Source organism: Rhinopithecus roxellana, chromosome 13 (assembly GCF_007565055.1).
Source record: "Rhinopithecus roxellana isolate Shanxi Qingling chromosome 13, ASM756505v1, whole genome shotgun sequence".
Taxonomy (NCBI): Eukaryota; Metazoa; Chordata; class Mammalia; order Primates; family Cercopithecidae; genus Rhinopithecus; species Rhinopithecus roxellana.
Genome location: NC_044561.1, coordinates 222807 through 241343, shown reverse-complemented (window position 1 = coordinate 241343; position 18537 = coordinate 222807). Strand labels below are relative to the sequence as shown.

General features: G+C 42.4%; 3 protein-coding genes and 1 pseudogene across 5 annotated transcripts in view; 2 read left to right on the top strand and 2 right to left on the bottom strand.

The window, feature by feature from the left end:
* Nucleotides 1-9748, bottom strand: part of ST13 (ST13 Hsp70 interacting protein) — a 37603-nt gene extending 27855 nt beyond the window's left edge. The window contains exons 1-2 of the mRNA XM_010378025.2: nt 9177-9748; nt 1670-1727 (exon numbers count right to left, since the gene is read on the bottom strand). Of these exons, the coding sequence (XP_010376327.2) occupies nt 1670-1727; nt 9177-9286 (168 nt within the window). The 5' untranslated portion in view covers nt 9287-9748. The remainder of the gene's footprint in view (nt 1-1669; nt 1728-9176) is intronic.
* Nucleotides 3219-3769, top strand: LOC104673756 (annotated as a pseudogene). Its single transcript, XR_004052498.1, has one exon. The product of XR_004052498.1 is annotated as an interferon-induced transmembrane protein 3 pseudogene (transcript).
* XPNPEP3 (X-prolyl aminopeptidase 3) overlaps nt 9726-18537 on the top strand; it is a 70615-nt gene continuing 61803 nt past the window's right edge. The window contains exons 1-2 of one of the 2 annotated variants that reach the window (XM_010377722.2): nt 9829-9958; nt 13744-13844. In XM_010377722.2, coding sequence (XP_010376024.1) covers nt 9895-9958; nt 13744-13844 — 165 coding nt within the window. In that variant the 5' untranslated portion in view covers nt 9829-9894. Of the gene's footprint in view, nt 9959-13743; nt 13845-18537 lie in introns of those variants that run through there. The other variant, XM_010377647.2, reaches the window with a different exon arrangement.
* DNAJB7 (DnaJ heat shock protein family (Hsp40) member B7) lies at nt 14126-15059 on the bottom strand. Its single transcript, XM_010377827.2, is given in 2 exon segments — nt 14126-14275; nt 14277-15059. Coding segments are annotated over 2 exon segments (933 nt in total).

The following is an 18537-nucleotide window of genomic DNA, read 5'->3' as shown; positions in this document are numbered from 1 at the left end:
ATTAAAAATTAAAAAAAAAAAAAAATTAGAACCAAAGACCTACCTTGTCACAAAATATTTGTTGAGTCCCTATAAAATGTGCAAAGTGTAGGTATTCTAGAATATATTGAAAAGACCAGTCATAACTCTAATTTAGAATGTTTTTCTTACAAAAAATTTTCAGCTGACACATAGGTTAAATATAATTTTGCGGCCAGGCGCAGTGGCTCAAGCCTGTAATCCCAGCACTTTGGGAGGCCGAGACGGGCGGATCACGAGGTCAGGAGATAGAGACCATCCTGGCTAACATGATGAAACCCCGTCTCTACTAAAAAATACAAAAAATTAGCCGGGTGAGGTGGCGGGCGCTGGTAGTCCCAGCTACTCGGGAGGCTGAGGCAGGAGAATGGCGTGAACCCGGGAGGCGGAGCTTGCAGTGAGCTGAGATCCGGCCACTGCACTCCAGCCTGGGCGACAGAACGAGACTCCGTCTCAAAAAAATATATAAATATATATATATATAATTTTGCCTTCATATGCATTTGCTAAATGGCAAAATATCTACGGCTCAGAAAATACTACTCTGATAAATGACTCTTTTAAAAAAAGGTAACTACTTTTTCGGCTTTTGCTTACCTTTTCTCATTCTCCTTCTTAACAGACATAACTTCTACCTTTAAGATCCAAATAGATACCAATGTTTAAGTTTCTAAATAATAAAACAGCTAATTTTCTTATCAATGTAAGACAGCTAATCAGAAAATATGCAAAAAAAAAAAAAAAAAGTCTTTTAGATATGAAGGCAGAAGAGAGAAATAAAAAATTATGAAGAAAGCATTCTTGGCCAGGTGTTGTGACTCACACCTTAGTCCCAGCACTTTGGGAGGCTGAGGCAGATGGATCACTTGAGGTCAGGAGTTCCAGACCAGTCTGGCCAACACGGCAAAATCCCATTTCTACTAAAAATAGAAAAATTAGCCGGGCATTGTGGCATGCACCTGTAATCCCAGATACTCGGGAGGCTGAGACAGGAGAATCGCTTGAACCCAAGTAGGCTGACGTTGCAGTGAGCCGAGAGTGTACCACTGCACTCGGACCTGGGACACAGTGAGACTTTGTCTCAAAAAAGAAAAAACAAACAAACAGAACAAAACGTTCTTAAACATGTATTTTCCCCTTCATCTGTCTCTCAACTTCAGCTACTGGTAGCCTTCTCCTAATCTTACACATCCTTTAAGCAAATATGCTAACCTAACACCATGACTCACATTCAGAAATATTACTCAGGTAGTAGAGCAAAAAAATTAAATTCCTGACCTGGGATACTTCTTCATTTACTCTGCAAATAATAAATAAAGTACTTACAATGTATATGACACACTGTAAGGCAATGATGAAGACTACGGATGCATACCATCACGGAGCTTACCACTTACAGGCCATACATGTAATTTTTATTGTCATGCATTCTAAAACAGTGAACATCCAACCCTAAATTCTCAGTTCTAAATCAGAATCCAGCGAACTCGGTCTACAAAGTTTATAAAGACAAAGAGGTCTTAAAAGATCTTATTTCCAAGTGATCTTGGGGAAATCAGGAGTGATAATTGGAGAGTAGCAGCTTAAAAACAACCCCTAAGAAATCTTATAGTACTTTATCACGAAACATACAAATGAAATTAAAACTTACCTTGGTATTTTCTTCTGATTTAGCTTTCTGAGTAGCAGGTGGTACTTTACCCCCCATGCTTGAAGAGGAGAAAAAAGAAATTTGTTTAGAAAATTAAAATTCACTGTCACGCAATCTATTTATACCTAAAAAATAATGTTAGACATTTAGATGACTACCTTTTCAAAATTCAAAAGTAAACTCTCAATTAATCTGAATCTGTGGTATTATTATGGTCAAATTTTTTCCAGCTTAAAATTTTATTTATTTTTAGGCTACTGGCTAATGAACCCCTTTCTTTGCCTCAGTGAGTCTAATAAACATAATTTATAGCTTGCTGTGCCTCTTCCCAGAGGAAAAGAGGCAGATATGTCAACACGGAATGACAAAATCATTTGTAGAAGCTGGTAACTTAGAATTCAACTCAGTAGGTATATTTGAATCCAAAATTTGAAACCTGAAATAAGAGTAGTTCAATTAAATTCAAATATGCAGTTTCTGAAATAACTATGCAGTCATGATATAATAATTCAAAATGTTTATTTCCTGTGACTGAGACCTACGAGGACTTTTCTTGCTTATATTTGCATGCCCGTCACATTATACATTTTCTTCTTACACACCCCTCCCGACCTCATCCATTAATACTTTCTCCTGGCCCTACAAACTCTTCTTTCCCAAATAGTCCAAGGCAACACAATTCATTAGAAGCAAATAACTATAAGAGGAAGAAAAAAGATACAAAGTGGCCAGGCACAGCAGCTTACGCCTGTAATCCCAGCACGTTGGGAGGCTGAGATAGGCAGATCACCCGAGGTGGGGAGTTCGAGACCAGCCTGACCAGCATGGAGAAACCCTATCTCTACAAAATTAGCCAGGCGTGGTGGTGCATGCCTGTAATCCCAGCTACTTGGGAAGCTGAGGTAAGAGAATTGCTTGAACCTGGGAGGCAGAGGTTGCAGTGAGCCAACATGGCATCATTACACTTCAGCCTGGGCAACAAGAGTGAAACTCCGTCTCAAAAAACAAACAAACAAACAAAAACCACAAAGAATTAGCATTACATGCTCCAATTTGGTGCAGACACTATAGCATATGGGCTACCTGCGACATGCCAGTTACTAAAATGGTTGATAGATTTGAGAACACTTCACAACAGTTGGAAGCAACACAGACATTATTAAAATTTGCCTTAAAAACAAAGAAAAAAGACTAACCCGACCATCGCTGGCCTTTGCAGGACACCATGAAAAACACAGTCCAGGCCGGGCGTGGTGGCTCAAGCCTGCAATCCCAGCACTTTGGGAGGCCGAGACGGGTGGATCACGAGGTCAGCAGATCGAGACCATCCTGGCTAACACGGTGAAACCCCGTCTCTACTAAAAAATACAAAAAACTAGCCGGGCGAGGTGGCGGGCACCTGTAGTCCCAGCTACTCGGGAGGCTGAGGCAGGAGAATGGTGTAAACCCGGGAGGCGGAGCTTGCAGTGAGCTGAGATCCGGCCACTGCACTCCAGCCTGGGCGATAGAGCGAGACTCCGTCTCAAAAAAAAAAAAAAAAAAAGAAAAACACAGTCCAAACCTTCTTCTCTCCTGTCAACAGTGGCCAGCCCCACAACTACGAGATGCTCAAGGAGGAGCACGAGGTGGCTGTGCTGGGGGCGCCCCACAACCCTGCTCCCCGGACGTCCACCATGACCCACATCCGCAGTGAGACCTCCGTGCCCGACCACATCGTCTGGTCCCTGTTCAACACCCTCTTCATGAACCCCTGCTGCCTGGGCTTCATAGCATTCGCCTACTCCATGAAGTCTAGGGACGGGAAGATGGTTGGCGACCTGACTGGGGCCCAGGACTATGCCTCCACCGCCAAGTGCCTGAACATCTGGGCCCTGATTTTGGGCATCCTCATGACCATTCTGCTCATCATCATCCCAGTATTGATCTTCCAAGTCTATTGACAGATCAGGAGACATCATTCAGGCCAGGAGCTCTGCCCATAACCTGTATCCCACGTGCTCCACCTTCCATTCCTCGCCCTGCCCCTGGAGCCGAGTCCTGTATCAGCCCTTTATCCTCACACACTTTTCTACAATGGCATTCAATAAAATGTACATGTTTAAAAAAAAACAAAAAATAAAAAGTCATTAACTATGTAAAACAATGGATATACTAACTTTGAAAACAGAAAGGGTTGATTCTTTTTTTTTTTTTTTTTTTTGAGATGGAGTCTCACTCTGTCACCCAGGCTGGAGTGCAGTGGCGTGATCTTGGCTCACTGCAACCTCTACCTCCTGGTTTCAAGTGATTCTCCAGCCTCAGACTCCCAAGTAGCTGGGATTACAGGCGCATGCCACCACACCTGGCTAATATTTTGTTTTGGTAGAGACGGGGTTTCACCATGTTAGCCAGAATGGTGTCGATCTCCTGACCTTGTGATCTGCCCGCCTCAGCCACCCAAAGTGCTGGGATTACAGGCATGAGCCACCAGGCCTGGCCTGATTCTTTGTAACTAGAGTTGTCATATCTACATTTACATTCATTTCAATTGGGTGGAATTTGTGGCCATAAGGGTATGTGCAGGTTGAATTTAAATGAGTATCAGTTTTCCGAAGTTCTTTTATCAATTTACACTTTTATCAGCAACCCATGAGAATTCCAACTGTTCCACCCCTTGGCCAACACTTAGCTATTGTCCATCTTTTTTTTAGCCATTCTGATACGTGTCTACTGGCATCTCATTGCAGTTGAGTCCCTTTTCATGTATTTACTGCTCATTTGAAAAGACTTTTTTTGTAAAGTTCAACTCTCATCTAGCTTTCTAAAAGATTGTCTTTATTTGAACGTGTCGTTTGTATATTCTGCATATGAACCCCTTGTCAGCTTTATGTGTTGCAAATATTTTCTCCTACCATGTGGCTTGCCTTTTCACTCTTTCAGTATCATCTGAGGATCTCAATATGCAGCAAAAGTATAAATGCAAAGTAGCAAGTGGAACGAAAAGAAACAGAATTTGGAATTTCTTATAAGCACCATTCAAACAGAAAATATGCCTACTTTTCCCATCATGCTTAATATGACAGAAAAAAATGTTACTCAGTACCCTTAATACGGAATAGCTCCCACGTCAACAATAAAGATTACATGATCCAAAACATCCTAATCTGCAATTCAGCAAAGTAAAATGACTTAATGATAAGGAACAGGCATACAGACATCACAAAATTCTTTTCTATGGAGATACTACTTTGCGAAAGAGCACGGTAATCACCAGTCCTTTGTAGTTAAATTTTAATGAAGACACAAGGTTTCTTACACTATGTTCTTCCTAAGTTTCTTTTTTTTTTTTTTTTTTTTTTTGAGACGGAGTCTCGCTCTGTCGCCCAGGCTGGAGTGCAGTGGCCGGATCTCAGCTCACTGCAAGCTCCGCCTCCCGGGTTTACGCCATTCTCCTGCCTCAGCCTCCCGAGTAGCTGGGACTACAGGCGCCCGCCACCTCGCCCGGCTAGTTTTTTGTATTTTTTAGTAGAGACGGGGTTTCACCGTGTTAGCCAGGATGGTCTCGATCTCCTGACCTCGTGATCCGCCCATCTCGGCCTCCCAAAGTGCTGGGATTACAGGCTTGAGCCACCGCGCCCGGCCTGTTCTTCCTAAGTTTCAAAATGCAGTGTCAGGAATGTATTCAGGGTGACATCCAGACATAGTATAACTTAACAGTACACTAACTTTGGGAAGTGATATTCCTGCCAAGAAATGTATTAAGCTAAATCCAACCCTCAGGGAAGGCCAGACAAATCCAAATTTAGAGAAAGTCTACAAAATAACTTGACTATAATATTCAAACTGTCAAGATCATGAATCTCAAGGAAAGACTGAGGAACTGTATCAGAATGGAGACTAGGTGACACGGCAACTAAATGCAACACATAAATCTGAGGATTAGATAGCATGCATGCATCAGTATTAGTTTCCTAAGTTTAATATCTGTATTGTAAAGACTTTGTTTGTAGGAAATACACACTCAGTGGTGTTGGGGCATAATGTTGGCAGCTTACTTTCAACTAGTTCAGAAAAAATTTATTTGTATCATACCTGCAATTTTTCTCTGAGCTAGAAATTGTTGCAAAAAAATAAAAACTTAAAAAAAAAAAAAGGATTTACTCATAAGCTAGATTTAGTTTCTCACATCCTAAATTCTAGTTAACTAATGGAAGAAAACACCAACTGGGAGGTACGAAATTTCAATTAATGCTTCCAAGCCTTAGAACAAGCTACTTTCTGGCCAAAAACTGCCACTTGGACTTTGCCACTACAGGCTTTTATGTTACACAATCAAGTAGGACCAGTGTAGAGACCTTTCTCACATAGTATCACACAAAACTTCATTCACAATTCTCTTAATTTGATAACCTTCTAATCTGCTTTGTGCTATGGTTATTTATACACATGTACAAAAAATTGGTTGCTACACTCTAAATCCTATATTGAGGGTAGAAATGCATTCTGTTCATTTCCTTTACAATATTTAGAAAAGCCATGTGCCATGTACTGTGCTAGCGAGTAGAATACAAAGACACTCTCTTTGATCTTAATTACCATCAAGTAGGCCGGGCGCGGTGGCTCAAGCCTGTAATCCCAGCACTTTGGGAGGCCGAGACGGGTGGATCACAAGGTCAGGAGATCGAGACCATCCTGGCTAACATGGTGAAACTCCGTCTCTACTAAAAAATACAAAAAAAAAACTAGCTGGGCGAGGTGGCGGGCGCCTGTAGTCCCAGCTACTTGGGAGGCTGAGGCGAGAGAATGGCGTGAACCCGGGAGGCAGCGGAGCTTGCAGAGAGCTGAGATCTGGCCACTGCACTCCAGCCCAGGCGACACAGCGAGACTCCGTCTCAAAAAAAAAAGAAAAAAAAAAAAAAATTACCATCAAGTAAAGCCATGAAAGCACATAGAAGATACTAAATTGTTAAACGGGAGAAAATAGAGTGGGAGAATGCTTCTGTCTCTAAAATGGGGAAAACAAAAACATCTCAAAACACAGTTCTTGAAAAGAACAGTCTCCTGGATCCTCACTAACAACTAGTTCAGACTTTTAGTACTTCTCTTTGTGCAATTTAAAAGGTTAAACTAATAAATCCTTATGTCAAATAAAACTAAGCTATAAACAATGCTAGTAATTACAACAAATAGGCAAATGTACTGTTCTTCAACAGCTAAGCCTGTGAGAAACTGAGATGCTTTCAACTTGAGTAACCCTAACAGGAGGATCAGGCCTAGGAATATGTCTGGACCTAGAAGTCTCCGTATTCAGCCCCATCAGCCATAATCTTGAACTGCAGACTGATGAAAGCAGAGAGAGAAATGGACACAAACTCAAAGGCCTCAAGAGTTTATAAAAATCTTAGTTTAAATACAGAAATAAAGAGAAAAAGCTTCTATATTAAATATCTCAATTTAAGTTCAGAATAAAGTCTCAACGTATATGCCATGATGCTTCACCCCATACTTCAGCCAACTCAGGATGCCACGAGAATGTAAGTGAATCAGAAAGAAAAACTGGAATTACCTATGTTAAAATAAAGTATATGACGATTTGTTGTTGTTGTTTTTGGGGGGCGGGGGGAGATAGTAGTGCCTGACAAATATTTTGCAGACCTTCAACTGGAATTCTCTATATAGGCACAATCACTCCAGCACAAGTCAGGAGGACACTGTTCTTATGCGTTAATTTTTTCTTCTGTGTCTCCTCTTCCTCACTAGTAAGAATGGAACAAAAACATTGTATCCACTTAAAGTGGAGTCAGCTCTTGGAGCCAGCTATTTCTTCCTGTGATACTTGTTTACTTTACCTGGAATTTTAGAAAGAATTTATTAATTGCAGGTTCTTTCCTATAATTAGGATAAAAGCATACAAATATCTTAAAGGCTTTTGGATCATCAAGCTGTTCAATAGAGAAAACGACTAAAATCTAGCCCTCAATTCCTAATCCTGACATTTCCCGGTTGAGGAATTTGCAAAATAGACTTTTTACCAATAGTCATAGTTACTATTAACATAATAATATTAAATAGTCTAGAATTTCACATATAAGTAAAAGTCTTTCAGTAGTTAAGACAATTAGGGAGTTAAAGATTGAAAAACTACTTAGAGGAAAAAAATACACAACGTTGACAGATTGTAACGAGTTTTTTCCTTAGAACCAGCCTGTTGTTGATACTCTTTGAGCTATTTGGTAATCATGAGCTCATCTTCCCATATAAAAATATCAGGCTGGGTGAAGTGGCTGACGCCTGTAATACCACCACTTTGGGAGGCAGGGGAGTCCTTTGATGCCAGGAATTCAAGACAAGCCTGGGCAACTTAATGTGACCCCCATCTCTACAAAAAAATTAAATTAGCCAAGTATGGTGGCTCGATCCTGCACTGCTAGCCACCTGGGAGGCTGAGGCAGGAGGATCGTCTGTGCGCAGGAATGAGAGGCTGCAGTGATCCCGCCACTGTATGCGGCCTGGATGATATAGCCAAACCCTATCTCTAAAAGAGAAAAATCACTAAATAGATAATGTTCACAATAGCACCTCTTAAGAGTCGCAATGGTCTGCATAGTTGCTATTTTTCCCTGTTTAGTGCAATTTGTATGTCATCGTTTCAGTTACCCATTAGTAATAACTTTTTAAAAAGTCATCTTAGGGAAGACTTCCTTCTCACTTTTTCTCTCTTCGGTGCTCCTTCAAAACGTAAAGTGCTAATTACTATTATATAGTAAATATGAAAACGAACTTTTGTGTTTATTCGTCTGTATCCCTAAATAGTACTTATACTGTTTCCTAGCGCCATGCACAGTGCCTTGAAAATTAACTCCTTGCACGTAGCGAAGTACTCTACAGTTAAAGACAACAAGAATACATCCTGGAAACATGCCAGGACTTGAAAAACTATTTTTCTCAGAAGTGTTTGGAGTGATAATACTGCCAAGTAACGGAGATATAATAAGTGATTCTCAAGATAATCCTACGCAGCTAGAAGCGCTGTAAAGACAATCATTTTTGCAGTTATCATTTTAATTCTAACTTACTAAATATAACAATTTTGTAACTTTTACTAGTGTTATATTAACACAATGTAAAGGGATAGTGCGTAAAGGAACCGCTATGCACCAATGAGACCTGAGCAGGGCACACGAGACTGAAAGAAAAAACCACCTCACGCCAAAGCTAAGTCTTGCAGTTCTCACTCCTCGCGTCTCCAGTGTCGACGTATCCGCAGTCCTGTTTTTGTACTTCGCCCAAGATACACCCCTGGCAACCTCAGGGTGCGAGGAACCCAGCTCTGCCTCCGGCTCCCCGCGGCTCCTGTACTACTACCAAGGGCTCGCGATCCTCCATGACCCATCGCAGTCGCCTCCCTTTCCCGGGCAAAGAAGGGGCTGCGACCCCGCCTCGCCCGCCGGCCGGAGCCAGCTCAGGCCCGGCTCCCCTGGGGCCGTGCTTCTCCCCGCCCCCAACGGTCCTCAGGCCTGGGTCTCACCTCTCTACCCACTCTCTCAGGAAGCGCATTTCCTCGGTGTGCAGAACGCTCGGATCCTGCTTACACATTTTCACAAAGGCCCGAAGCTCGTTCACTTTGCGGGGGTCCATGGTAGAGAGGTGGTGGGTGAAGCTGGGGGACTACGGCCCTGTTCCAGGCCCAGGCGCTGGCTCGGCGTGACCGCGCAGAAGGGGGCGGCTGCCGCGAGGCAGAACAGACCAGAACCTCCCCGGCTGCTGGCTCCTCCCACCAACGGTCTCGTGACCCCGGGTCCTCTGCCTGCTCATTCCTACGCTCTCTGCGCTACTCTTGCGCGCTCCCTAGAACCTTCTAGAAGCGTGGCTGTTCGTGCTGTTGCCTGCCTCCCTGCGCATACATTCTCATATTCTTAACTACGAACCAGCTCCCTGGATCGGGCAACCCCAGAAATGGGCGCCTTCAAGGAGGCGGTAGATAGCATCCCCTCCAGGGAGCAACGTCCAAGAACATATTGTGTGGCTGCGTGCACCGAGTAAAACTCAACACCCCGACCTAAAAAAGGGTGTGGAACCGTAGGGGCGGTCCCACCTCGGGGCATGACGTCACACCCTGCGCCGCCGCGCAAGGAAGGCCCGGGAGCGACGTCTGCCGGAAGAGGGGGGGCTGGCCCGGTTTCCTGGCGACGCGGCGCTGCAGGCGGTTACCCTCTTTCTCTTCCCGACGCGTGAGTTAGGCCGTCATGCCTTGGCTGCTCTCAGCCCTCAAGCTGGTTCCCGCTGTAGCAAACATCCGCGGTCTCTCAGGTTAGACTCTCCTCCCACGGTCTTCTCCCATGGTGTCCCTTGGAGGGACCCAAGTTGGTCTCAGGCGATCCCTGTTTCGGCCGACCCTTCTCCTGGTGGGGCCTCCGCTCCCCAACCCTCTGTGCTCTCCGCGGATTTCATCTATACCGGCTACTCCTGGAAAGGGGTGGGCCCAGTGTGTTCTCTACCGTTGAGGTATTCTGTGAAGCCGAAATGACTGCAGAGAGAAAAGTGTGCCGTCCCCCAGAGGGGCTGTCTTCCAAGTTTCTCGGACTCCGAAGTTGTGGCTATTATCACAAATAAGTGGTATAAGTGACAAAGTGTCTCACATCAAGTAGCTCTTGTTTCCGTTAGGCATGAGAGCTTGCCCCAGAATATACACGAAGCATGTCTTGGTAACACAAATTATTTAAGCAGCTCCTCTTAGGAAAGGTAACTGTTTGGAAATACTCCTGGGGCATTCTGTGTCTGAAAGTCCTGTTTGTAAAGACAAGACGAAGGATTAAGGGGAATAATTTTTTGTAGCGTGTCCTTTATTGCGAGCAATTAATCTGATGAACATAAAGCTTAATCAGTGAAAATTGAATCACCTTCCTTGCAGGCGGATCTGCCATTGGATTGTATTTCAGTTTTTTTGGGCCAATATATAAACAATGTGTGAACCAGCACGTATGGTATTTGACATCAAAGCTATGTCTTGGCATATGTTTATGTTGATATATTTGAATTCATTTAAAATGGAATGTTAATTACATCGACTTCTTACTATAAAAAATAAAAAGTTATTGTCCAGTGCACAGAACTTATTCTTCAGTTCTCATAGTAAAGCTGCAGAAAGACGTAACTCTCCGTGGGATTAGGTGAAAAGAAAGATGTGCAATTGTTCAGTCTTTTTTTTTGAGACAGGCCCTCATTCTGTCTCTCCGCCTGGAGTGCAGTGGCAATCTCTGCTCATTTGCATCCTCTGCCTCCTGGGGTCAAGCAATTCTCGTGCCTCAGCCTCCCGAGGTTGCTAGGATTATAGGCACGTGCCACCACGCCCGGCTAATTTTCGTAATTGTAGTAGAGACCAGGTTTTGCCATGTTGGCCAAGCGGATCTCGAACTCCTGGCCTCAAGCGATCCACCCTCCTCTCTGAGCCACCGCGTCCGGCCTGGAATTTGCTTTTATTTGAAAGACTCTCACCAACATGACTAAAAGAGCCATACTACCAGAAGGAACGCTTGTAAAGGCACAGAACTCTGAAAAGATATGACCAACACTAAGCATTGCAATCATGTAGTATGGCTGGAGAAGATTTTTTTTTTTTTTTTTTTTAAAGACAGTCTGACTCTTGCCCAGGCCCGAGTGCAATGGCGCGATCTCTTGGCTCACTGCAACCTCTACCTCCGGAGTTCAAGCGATTCTCCTGCCTCAGCCTCCCGAGTAGCTGGGATTACAGGTGCCCGCCACCATGCCTGGCTAATTTATGTATTTTTAGTAGAAACGGGGTTTCACCATGTTGGCCAGACTAGTCTTAAACTCCTGACCTCGGATTATCCGCCAGCCTCGGCCTCCCAAAGTGCTGGGATTACAGGCGTGAGCCACCGCCCCCGGTTTAGGAAAAGCTTTTTTGAAATATGTTCTTAGATAAAATAGTAGGCATTACACGAAAATGATTCTGTGATCAGATACTTTTGGGGAATGCTGCATTTCATGTACATAATAGTTTAAATCTTTTTTTGGAGATGGGGTCTCACCATGTTGACCAGGGTAAACTTGAACTAGGATCAAGTGATCCTCCCACCTCAGCTTCTTCTCAAAGTGTTGAGATTGCAAGTGTGAGCCACTGCACCCAGCCCTTAATAGTCTAGGTTTCTTTTTTTTTTTTTTTTTTTTTTTTTTGAGACGGAGTCTCACTCTGTCGCCAGGGCTGGAGTGCAGTGGCCGGATCTCAGCTCACTGCAAGCTCTGCCTCCCGGGTTCATGCCATTCTCCTGCCTCAGGCTCCCGAGTAGCTGGGACTACAGGCACCCGCCACATTGCCCGGCTAGTTTTTTGTATGTTTTAGTAGAGATGGGGTTTCACAGTGTTAGCCAGGATGGTCTCGATCTCCTGACCTCGTGATCCGCCCGTCTCGGCCTCCCAAAGTGCTGGGATTACAGGCTTGAGCCACCGCGCCCAGCCTAATAGTCTAGGTTTCTAAGAGATGTGTTCAGCAGTAATTTGCAAAATGTGTAAAAATGTATTTGACCATGGACCCCTTTTCTGTGATGAGTCTTGAACTGGTATCCCTGGAACAGATTTTGGAAAAAGTTGAGCTAGAGCATAAGATGGGCACAAGAAGCTGATAGGAAATCAAGTTGGGAAAAAGCTGGTGGCTGGCTTATGGAGGGCCTTGTATATTATGTTAAGAAACAATTAGCTTTTTCCTTTAGATGGTGGGAAAACTTTGAGGAATTTTAAGCTATTGAGTAAGATGATTAAATCTAAATTTTTGGTTTTCTGTTAAGAGTGAAGAAATGGACTACAGGGCATGTCATTACATTCTTAAATTTTCTGAGACACTGATTTTTGCTTTAGTTTTTGGAAAATTGCAGTTTTTTTCAACTTTACTACCACATACATGATAACAGATAAACTTTACTAAATATCGCATCTTATATAAGAAGCATTTAAAATACCCTGGGCTTTTATTATTTTATTTTCTGAAAATAAACTTTTAATATGAATTGTCCCCAGTCTCTTCTGTAGAATAAATAACCTTTCCTTCTCCCATCTGCCCACTAAAAATCAAATGCCGATACAAAACACAAGCTCTTGACTATAACTGTTTTTTAAAAATAGCAGATATTATCATTTTTTTTCCAATTTTGTATTTGTATTTGGCCAAAGGTGAATAAGTTTTAGTGCTGCGAGACGTAACTCAAACCATTTGCTCGATATCGGATGTATTTGTAACCCATCTGTTTTTCTGCCAACATGACTAAATTAAAATGGCTATAGGTGGTATTTCAATGTAATGTATTTGTAGATTTTGTGTACAAACTCTAAACAAAAATAGAAAGTTTCCTATCTGGAGTGATTCACTGATGGCCTACCATACAGACTGCTCTGAGGAATTCAGGGTAAGACTGGCCTTAAAAAAAAAAGTGGTAAAATATACTACATAAAATTTACAATGTTACCCATTTTTTAATTTTTTAAATTTTTTACTGTTTTTCTTTAGAGACAGGGTCACACTCTGTCAGCTGGAGTGCAATGGCAATATCATAGCTCCCTACAATCTCAAACTCCTGGGCTCAAGCAATCCTCCCACCTCAGCCTCCTGAGTAGCTAGGACTACAGGCACGCACTACCACACCTAGCTAAAGTTTTTAAAAAATTTTTTCATAGAGGACAGGTCTCTTTATGTTACCCAGACTGTTGTGAAATTCTGACCTCAAGCAACCCTCCTTCCTGGGCCTCCCAAGATGCTGGGATTACACGTGTGAGCCACTGCACCCAACTAAGTCTATTTTTAACTTAAAATACTTTATACTTTAATTTTTAATGTGTAGTACCTTTAAGTTATGCATCAAATGCTGTACCTCCATTGGAAAAAAGCCATTTCATGAATAATTATATAGTCTGAACCTGTGTGTCTTAATACCTTCTTGTCTCCTAATGTTATGCATGTTTCAGAAATGTGTATAGTGGTTTTAATTAGAGAAAAGAAATAAAATAGGCTATACACTCTACTAAAGAAAAATTCTGAAGTAAAAAACTCTTTGCAGTTTTCCAAATTCCTTTTTTTTTTTAGACAGGGTCTCACTTTGTCGCCCAGGCTGGAGTGCAGTGGCATGATCTCAGTGCACTGCAACCTATGTCTCCCAGGCTCAAGCAGTCCTACCAGCTTCCTGAGTAGCTGGGACTACAAGGTGCGTGCCACCACACTTGGCTAATTTTTAAATTTTTTGTAGAGACAAGATCTCACTATATTACCCAGGCAAATTCTTGATAGCACCAACTGTCACAACAAACTCATCCTTTTCTGACATACCCAATCCAAACAACTACTAACCAAATGTCCACAATCCTGCTAAGAGTGTTGAAAAGCTCTTAGTATTAAACAAGTGTTATCTACAAAATTTGTGATTAACCAAAACACACACAATTGTGTTCAAATGTTATGTTTGAAGAGTCAATTTAACAATTCCTTTTGGTAGACTTCTTTCGCACCTCTTTACGCTTCTTTTTTTTCTTCTTACCACCCTCTTTGACTCCTGCTGAGAAAGTAGGGGGATCCCGGTTGCTGGTAACCCAAGATATACCTCCCTCATCATTGTCCACAAAAGTACAGTTGAGATACATGTTTGGAGCTGTGAGACTTTGGTGAATAGTTGTTGTTCAATGACTGTCTTCTCCAGCTGCATCCTTCTGCAAAGCCCTCTTCATCGGCCACACTATTTACAAGAAACAAGGTCAACTCTCCATTATCTTCAGCTTCTCTTTCTTGATCACTTTCAGTAATTTTCTTTGTATTAATATTTCTGCCATTAACAATTTTGTCTGAAGTTGTGATAGATATGTAGTTGTCCATTCCACTATCATCAAAAGCCAGGGAAGAGAAAGAAGTAAGGCCTTCATGCCCCCATGAACCCTGTGATGTATATCCTGTATCATATGAAGAAAATTTCTCAAAAATTGGATATTCACTGGAGGTAGAGAAGAAGGATCCTGCGTCTCTGTTTCCGTTTCCATAGGAGCTTTTTGGACGATTTAACAGGTCCTCAAGCGAGTCTTCAAAGAAGTGAAAAGAAAATGGATCCCTTTCATGAAAAATTTCTTTAAAAACATCATCTGGCTTATGGAATGTGAAGCCATACTGACATTCATCGTCAAAATGACTTCCACCTCCATTTAATCCTTCTTTGCCATATTTATCATAAATGTCCCGTTTTTCATCATTTGATAATACCTCGTATGCCTCAGCTACTTCTTTGAATTTTCTCTCTGCTGCTTCTTTATTTTCTGGATTTTTATCAGGGTGCCATTTAAGTGCCACTTTATGATAAGCTTTTTTAATGTCCTCAGGTGAAGCATATCTTTGCACTCCTAGAACTTCATAGTAATCCACCATGTTTTAACAGATAATTGGAAGTGGGTGTGCTGGGTATTGAGAACCGTGGTTTCCTCAGCTCAGGCTCTGCTGGTGGTGGTGATAGAGGTAGTGACTACAAATAGGTACATCTTTATATTAAAGACAATGTTATTACCATGCGCTAGGAGATGAGGATACTGATTATGTGGCAAGCAGAGTTACAAATATGTCAGAGAGGGCTGCATTATGGTGTCATTCTGGGGTCAGTGTAGGGACTAGGCCGTCCAGATAGAGCTAGTCCAGAGTCATAGCAGACCATCCTGAATCCTCTGGACTGTTTCCCCTATATATTTCCCTGGAAGCTTCAGGCAGTACCTCATAAGCAAATGGAACCTGTTGCTAATAGACACAGCATATAATCTAGAGGTCATACTATGACCTCTAGATTACTGGGCCTTAATTACTTCCCAGCTCTTCCATGCTTTGGTTTAGAAAAATGAAGTAGTGACTTACGTGTGAAAAAAGTACTCAAGCAGTTGACATACTTATTTCAGTCAAGAGACAGTTCAGTGGGAGATACAACCAAGTAACTTAGTTACAATGTAATAAGAGTTACGATGAGAGGAAGTACTGGATGCTAAAGAGTTATATGAGAGACAGCTCAGGCTGGGGTTGTCAATGAAAGCCTTTTGGAGGAAGTAGCCTGATAAGTTAACTTTCTGCATGCCAGTGGTAAGTCATTTTGAGATTATAGTATTTTGTCTACCCAAGGTTTACTCTATACAACATGTAATTAAAGATTTGGAAAGTTGTGTGTTTATGTATTCACTATATAATTATTGAATGTCTACTTTGTGCCAGGCACCGTTTTAGCCACTGGTGATAACAGTATTGAACAAAAGACACCAGTTTTTCTGGTGCTTACATTATAATAGAATACAAATAATAGAACAAATAAAATAGTTTGAGATAATGTGATATGTGCTCCAAAAAAAATAAAGAACAATGTGCTGGGGGAGAGCGCTACTTTAGATTGGTTTTAGAAGGCTTCTGAGGAGAAGCCTCAGAAGATTATTGCTGAGACCTATGTGAGAGTCAGCCACATAATGATCTAATATGGTAGCCACAGGCCATGTCGATGGACGTTTTGGTTGTTGTCAGTTAGGACTGTTGCACTTAAAGCCAGCACTTGATTTCAAGTACAGTGGGAAGCCTTTGTGGGGAGTGGGGAATATGTAAGTTTAATGATGTGATTTACATTTGTAATGGATCAGTGGTTACTATTTGGAAATTCAGTCATGTATGGGAAAGTAGAATTCAAGAGCCCAGGTAGAAACAGACCAAAGGTGATTTTCTTTGGGGCCAAATTACCAGTAGTCTAGACCCAAATTTAAAGAACTTATATTCTATACCTGGCTCATTTTATTGTCTCTGAAAATTCCCTATAATGATCTTTGTTTTTCCTCCTCTATGTTGTGTTTATTTTATTTTCCATCACATTTATAACCCCTCACTTAAATGATACTATAATGAAATCTAAAACTGCAGTGTATGTTTCTAGTCTTTCAAGACCATTTATCAGGTCTGAATATTTTTTTGCTTTACGTTAATTTTTTTATATACTTGTTTTTGAGAGGTATTGTGAAATACTTAAAACTCCATTTAAATTCTCTCCAGTATATGTACTTACATGTACTTATGTGTGGCATACCCATGATTATAATTTGCCTGCCATTGGAAATAGTAACTAATAATGTTGAACATTTTTGGGTACCCTCTGAGTCACACTGCAGCAAGTGCTCATTTCACTGACACAGCATTCTAGCAAAATAAGTATTGTATGCCCATATGAAAACAGACGTTCTGAGAGATAATTTGTCTAAGGCTACGTAGCTTGTTAGTGAAAAACCTGATTTTTAAACTTGAGTCTAATTCCAGGTTCTCCTCATTCCACTCTACTGCATTTCTCAGACCAGGACTTAAAGAGTTTAGGTTCTAGGCATTCCACAAACAGGTATTAAGAACCTACTGTTACTGGAAAGGGGTCCCAATCCAGACCCCAAGAGATGGTTCTTGGATCTCGTGCAAGAAAGAATTTCGGTGGAATCCACAGAGTAAAGTTAAAGCAAGTTTATTAAGAAAGTAAAGGAATAAGGCCGGGCGCGGTGGCTCAAGCCTGTAATCCCAGCACTTTGGGAGGCCGAGACGGGTGGATCACGAGGTCAGGAGTTCGAGACCATCCTGGCTAACACGGTGAAACCCCGTCTCTACTAAAAAATACAAAAAAAAACTAGCCGGGCAAGGTGGCTGGCGCCTGTAGTCCCAGCTACTCGGGAGGCTGAGGCAGGAGAATGGCGTAAACCCGGGAGGCGGAGCTTGCAGTGAGCTGAGATCCGGCCACTGCACTCCAGTCCGGGTGACAGAGCGAGACTCCGTCTCAAAAAAAAAAAAAAAAAAAAGAAAGTAAAGGAGTAAAGAATGGCTACTCCATAGGCAGAGCAGCCCCAAGGGCTGCTGGTTGCCCGTTTTTATGGTTGTTTCTTGATTATATCCTAAACAGAAAGTGGATTATTCATGCTTCCCCATTTTAGACCATATAGGGTAACTTCCTGACGTTGCCGTGGCATCTGTAAACTCTTAGGGTGCTGGTGGGAGTGTAGCAGTGAGGACAATCAGAGGTTACTGTCATTGCCGTCTTAGTTTTAGTGGGTTTTGGCCAGCCTTTTTTTTTTTTTTTTTTTAACATTTTTATTACTAAGAATATCACAGGTAAAGTTCACAGGAAGGTGACAGTCTAGGAGAAGATGTTTGCAATGTCTAAATTTTACAGGCTTATTTTTTGTTGTTATTATTATTATTATTATTATTTGAGGCGGAGTTTCACTCTTACGGCCCAGGCTGGAGTGCAATGGTGGGATCTTGGCTCACCACAACCTCTACCTGTTGGGTTCAAGCCATTCTTCTGCCTCAGCCTCCTGAGTAGCTGGGATTACAGGCGTGCACCACCTTGTTTTTAGACAGAGTCTTGCTCTGTCTCCCAGGCTGGAGTGCAGTGGCGCGATCTCCGCTCGCTGCAAGCTCCGTCACCTCCCAGGTTCACGCCATTCTCCTGCCTCAGCCTCCCGAGAAGCTGAGACTACAGGCGCCCGCCACCATGCCCGGCTAATTTTTTTTTGTATTTTTAGTAGAGACGGGGTTTCACTGTGTTCGCCAGGATGGTCTCGATCTCCTGACCTCGTGATCCGCCCGCCTCAGCCTCCCAAAGTGCTGGGATTACAGGCATGAGCCACTGCGCCCGGCCTAATTTTGTATTTTTAGTAGAGAGGGAATTTCTCCATGTTGGTCAGGCTGATCTCGAACTCCTGACCTCAGGTGACCCGCCTGCCTCAGCCTCCCAAAGTTCTGGGATTACAGGCATGAGCCACTGCGCCCAGCCGGCCAGCTTCTTTACTATAACTTACCTGTTTTATTAGCAAGGTTTTTATGTCCTGCATTTTGTGCCGACCTGTTTCCTTCT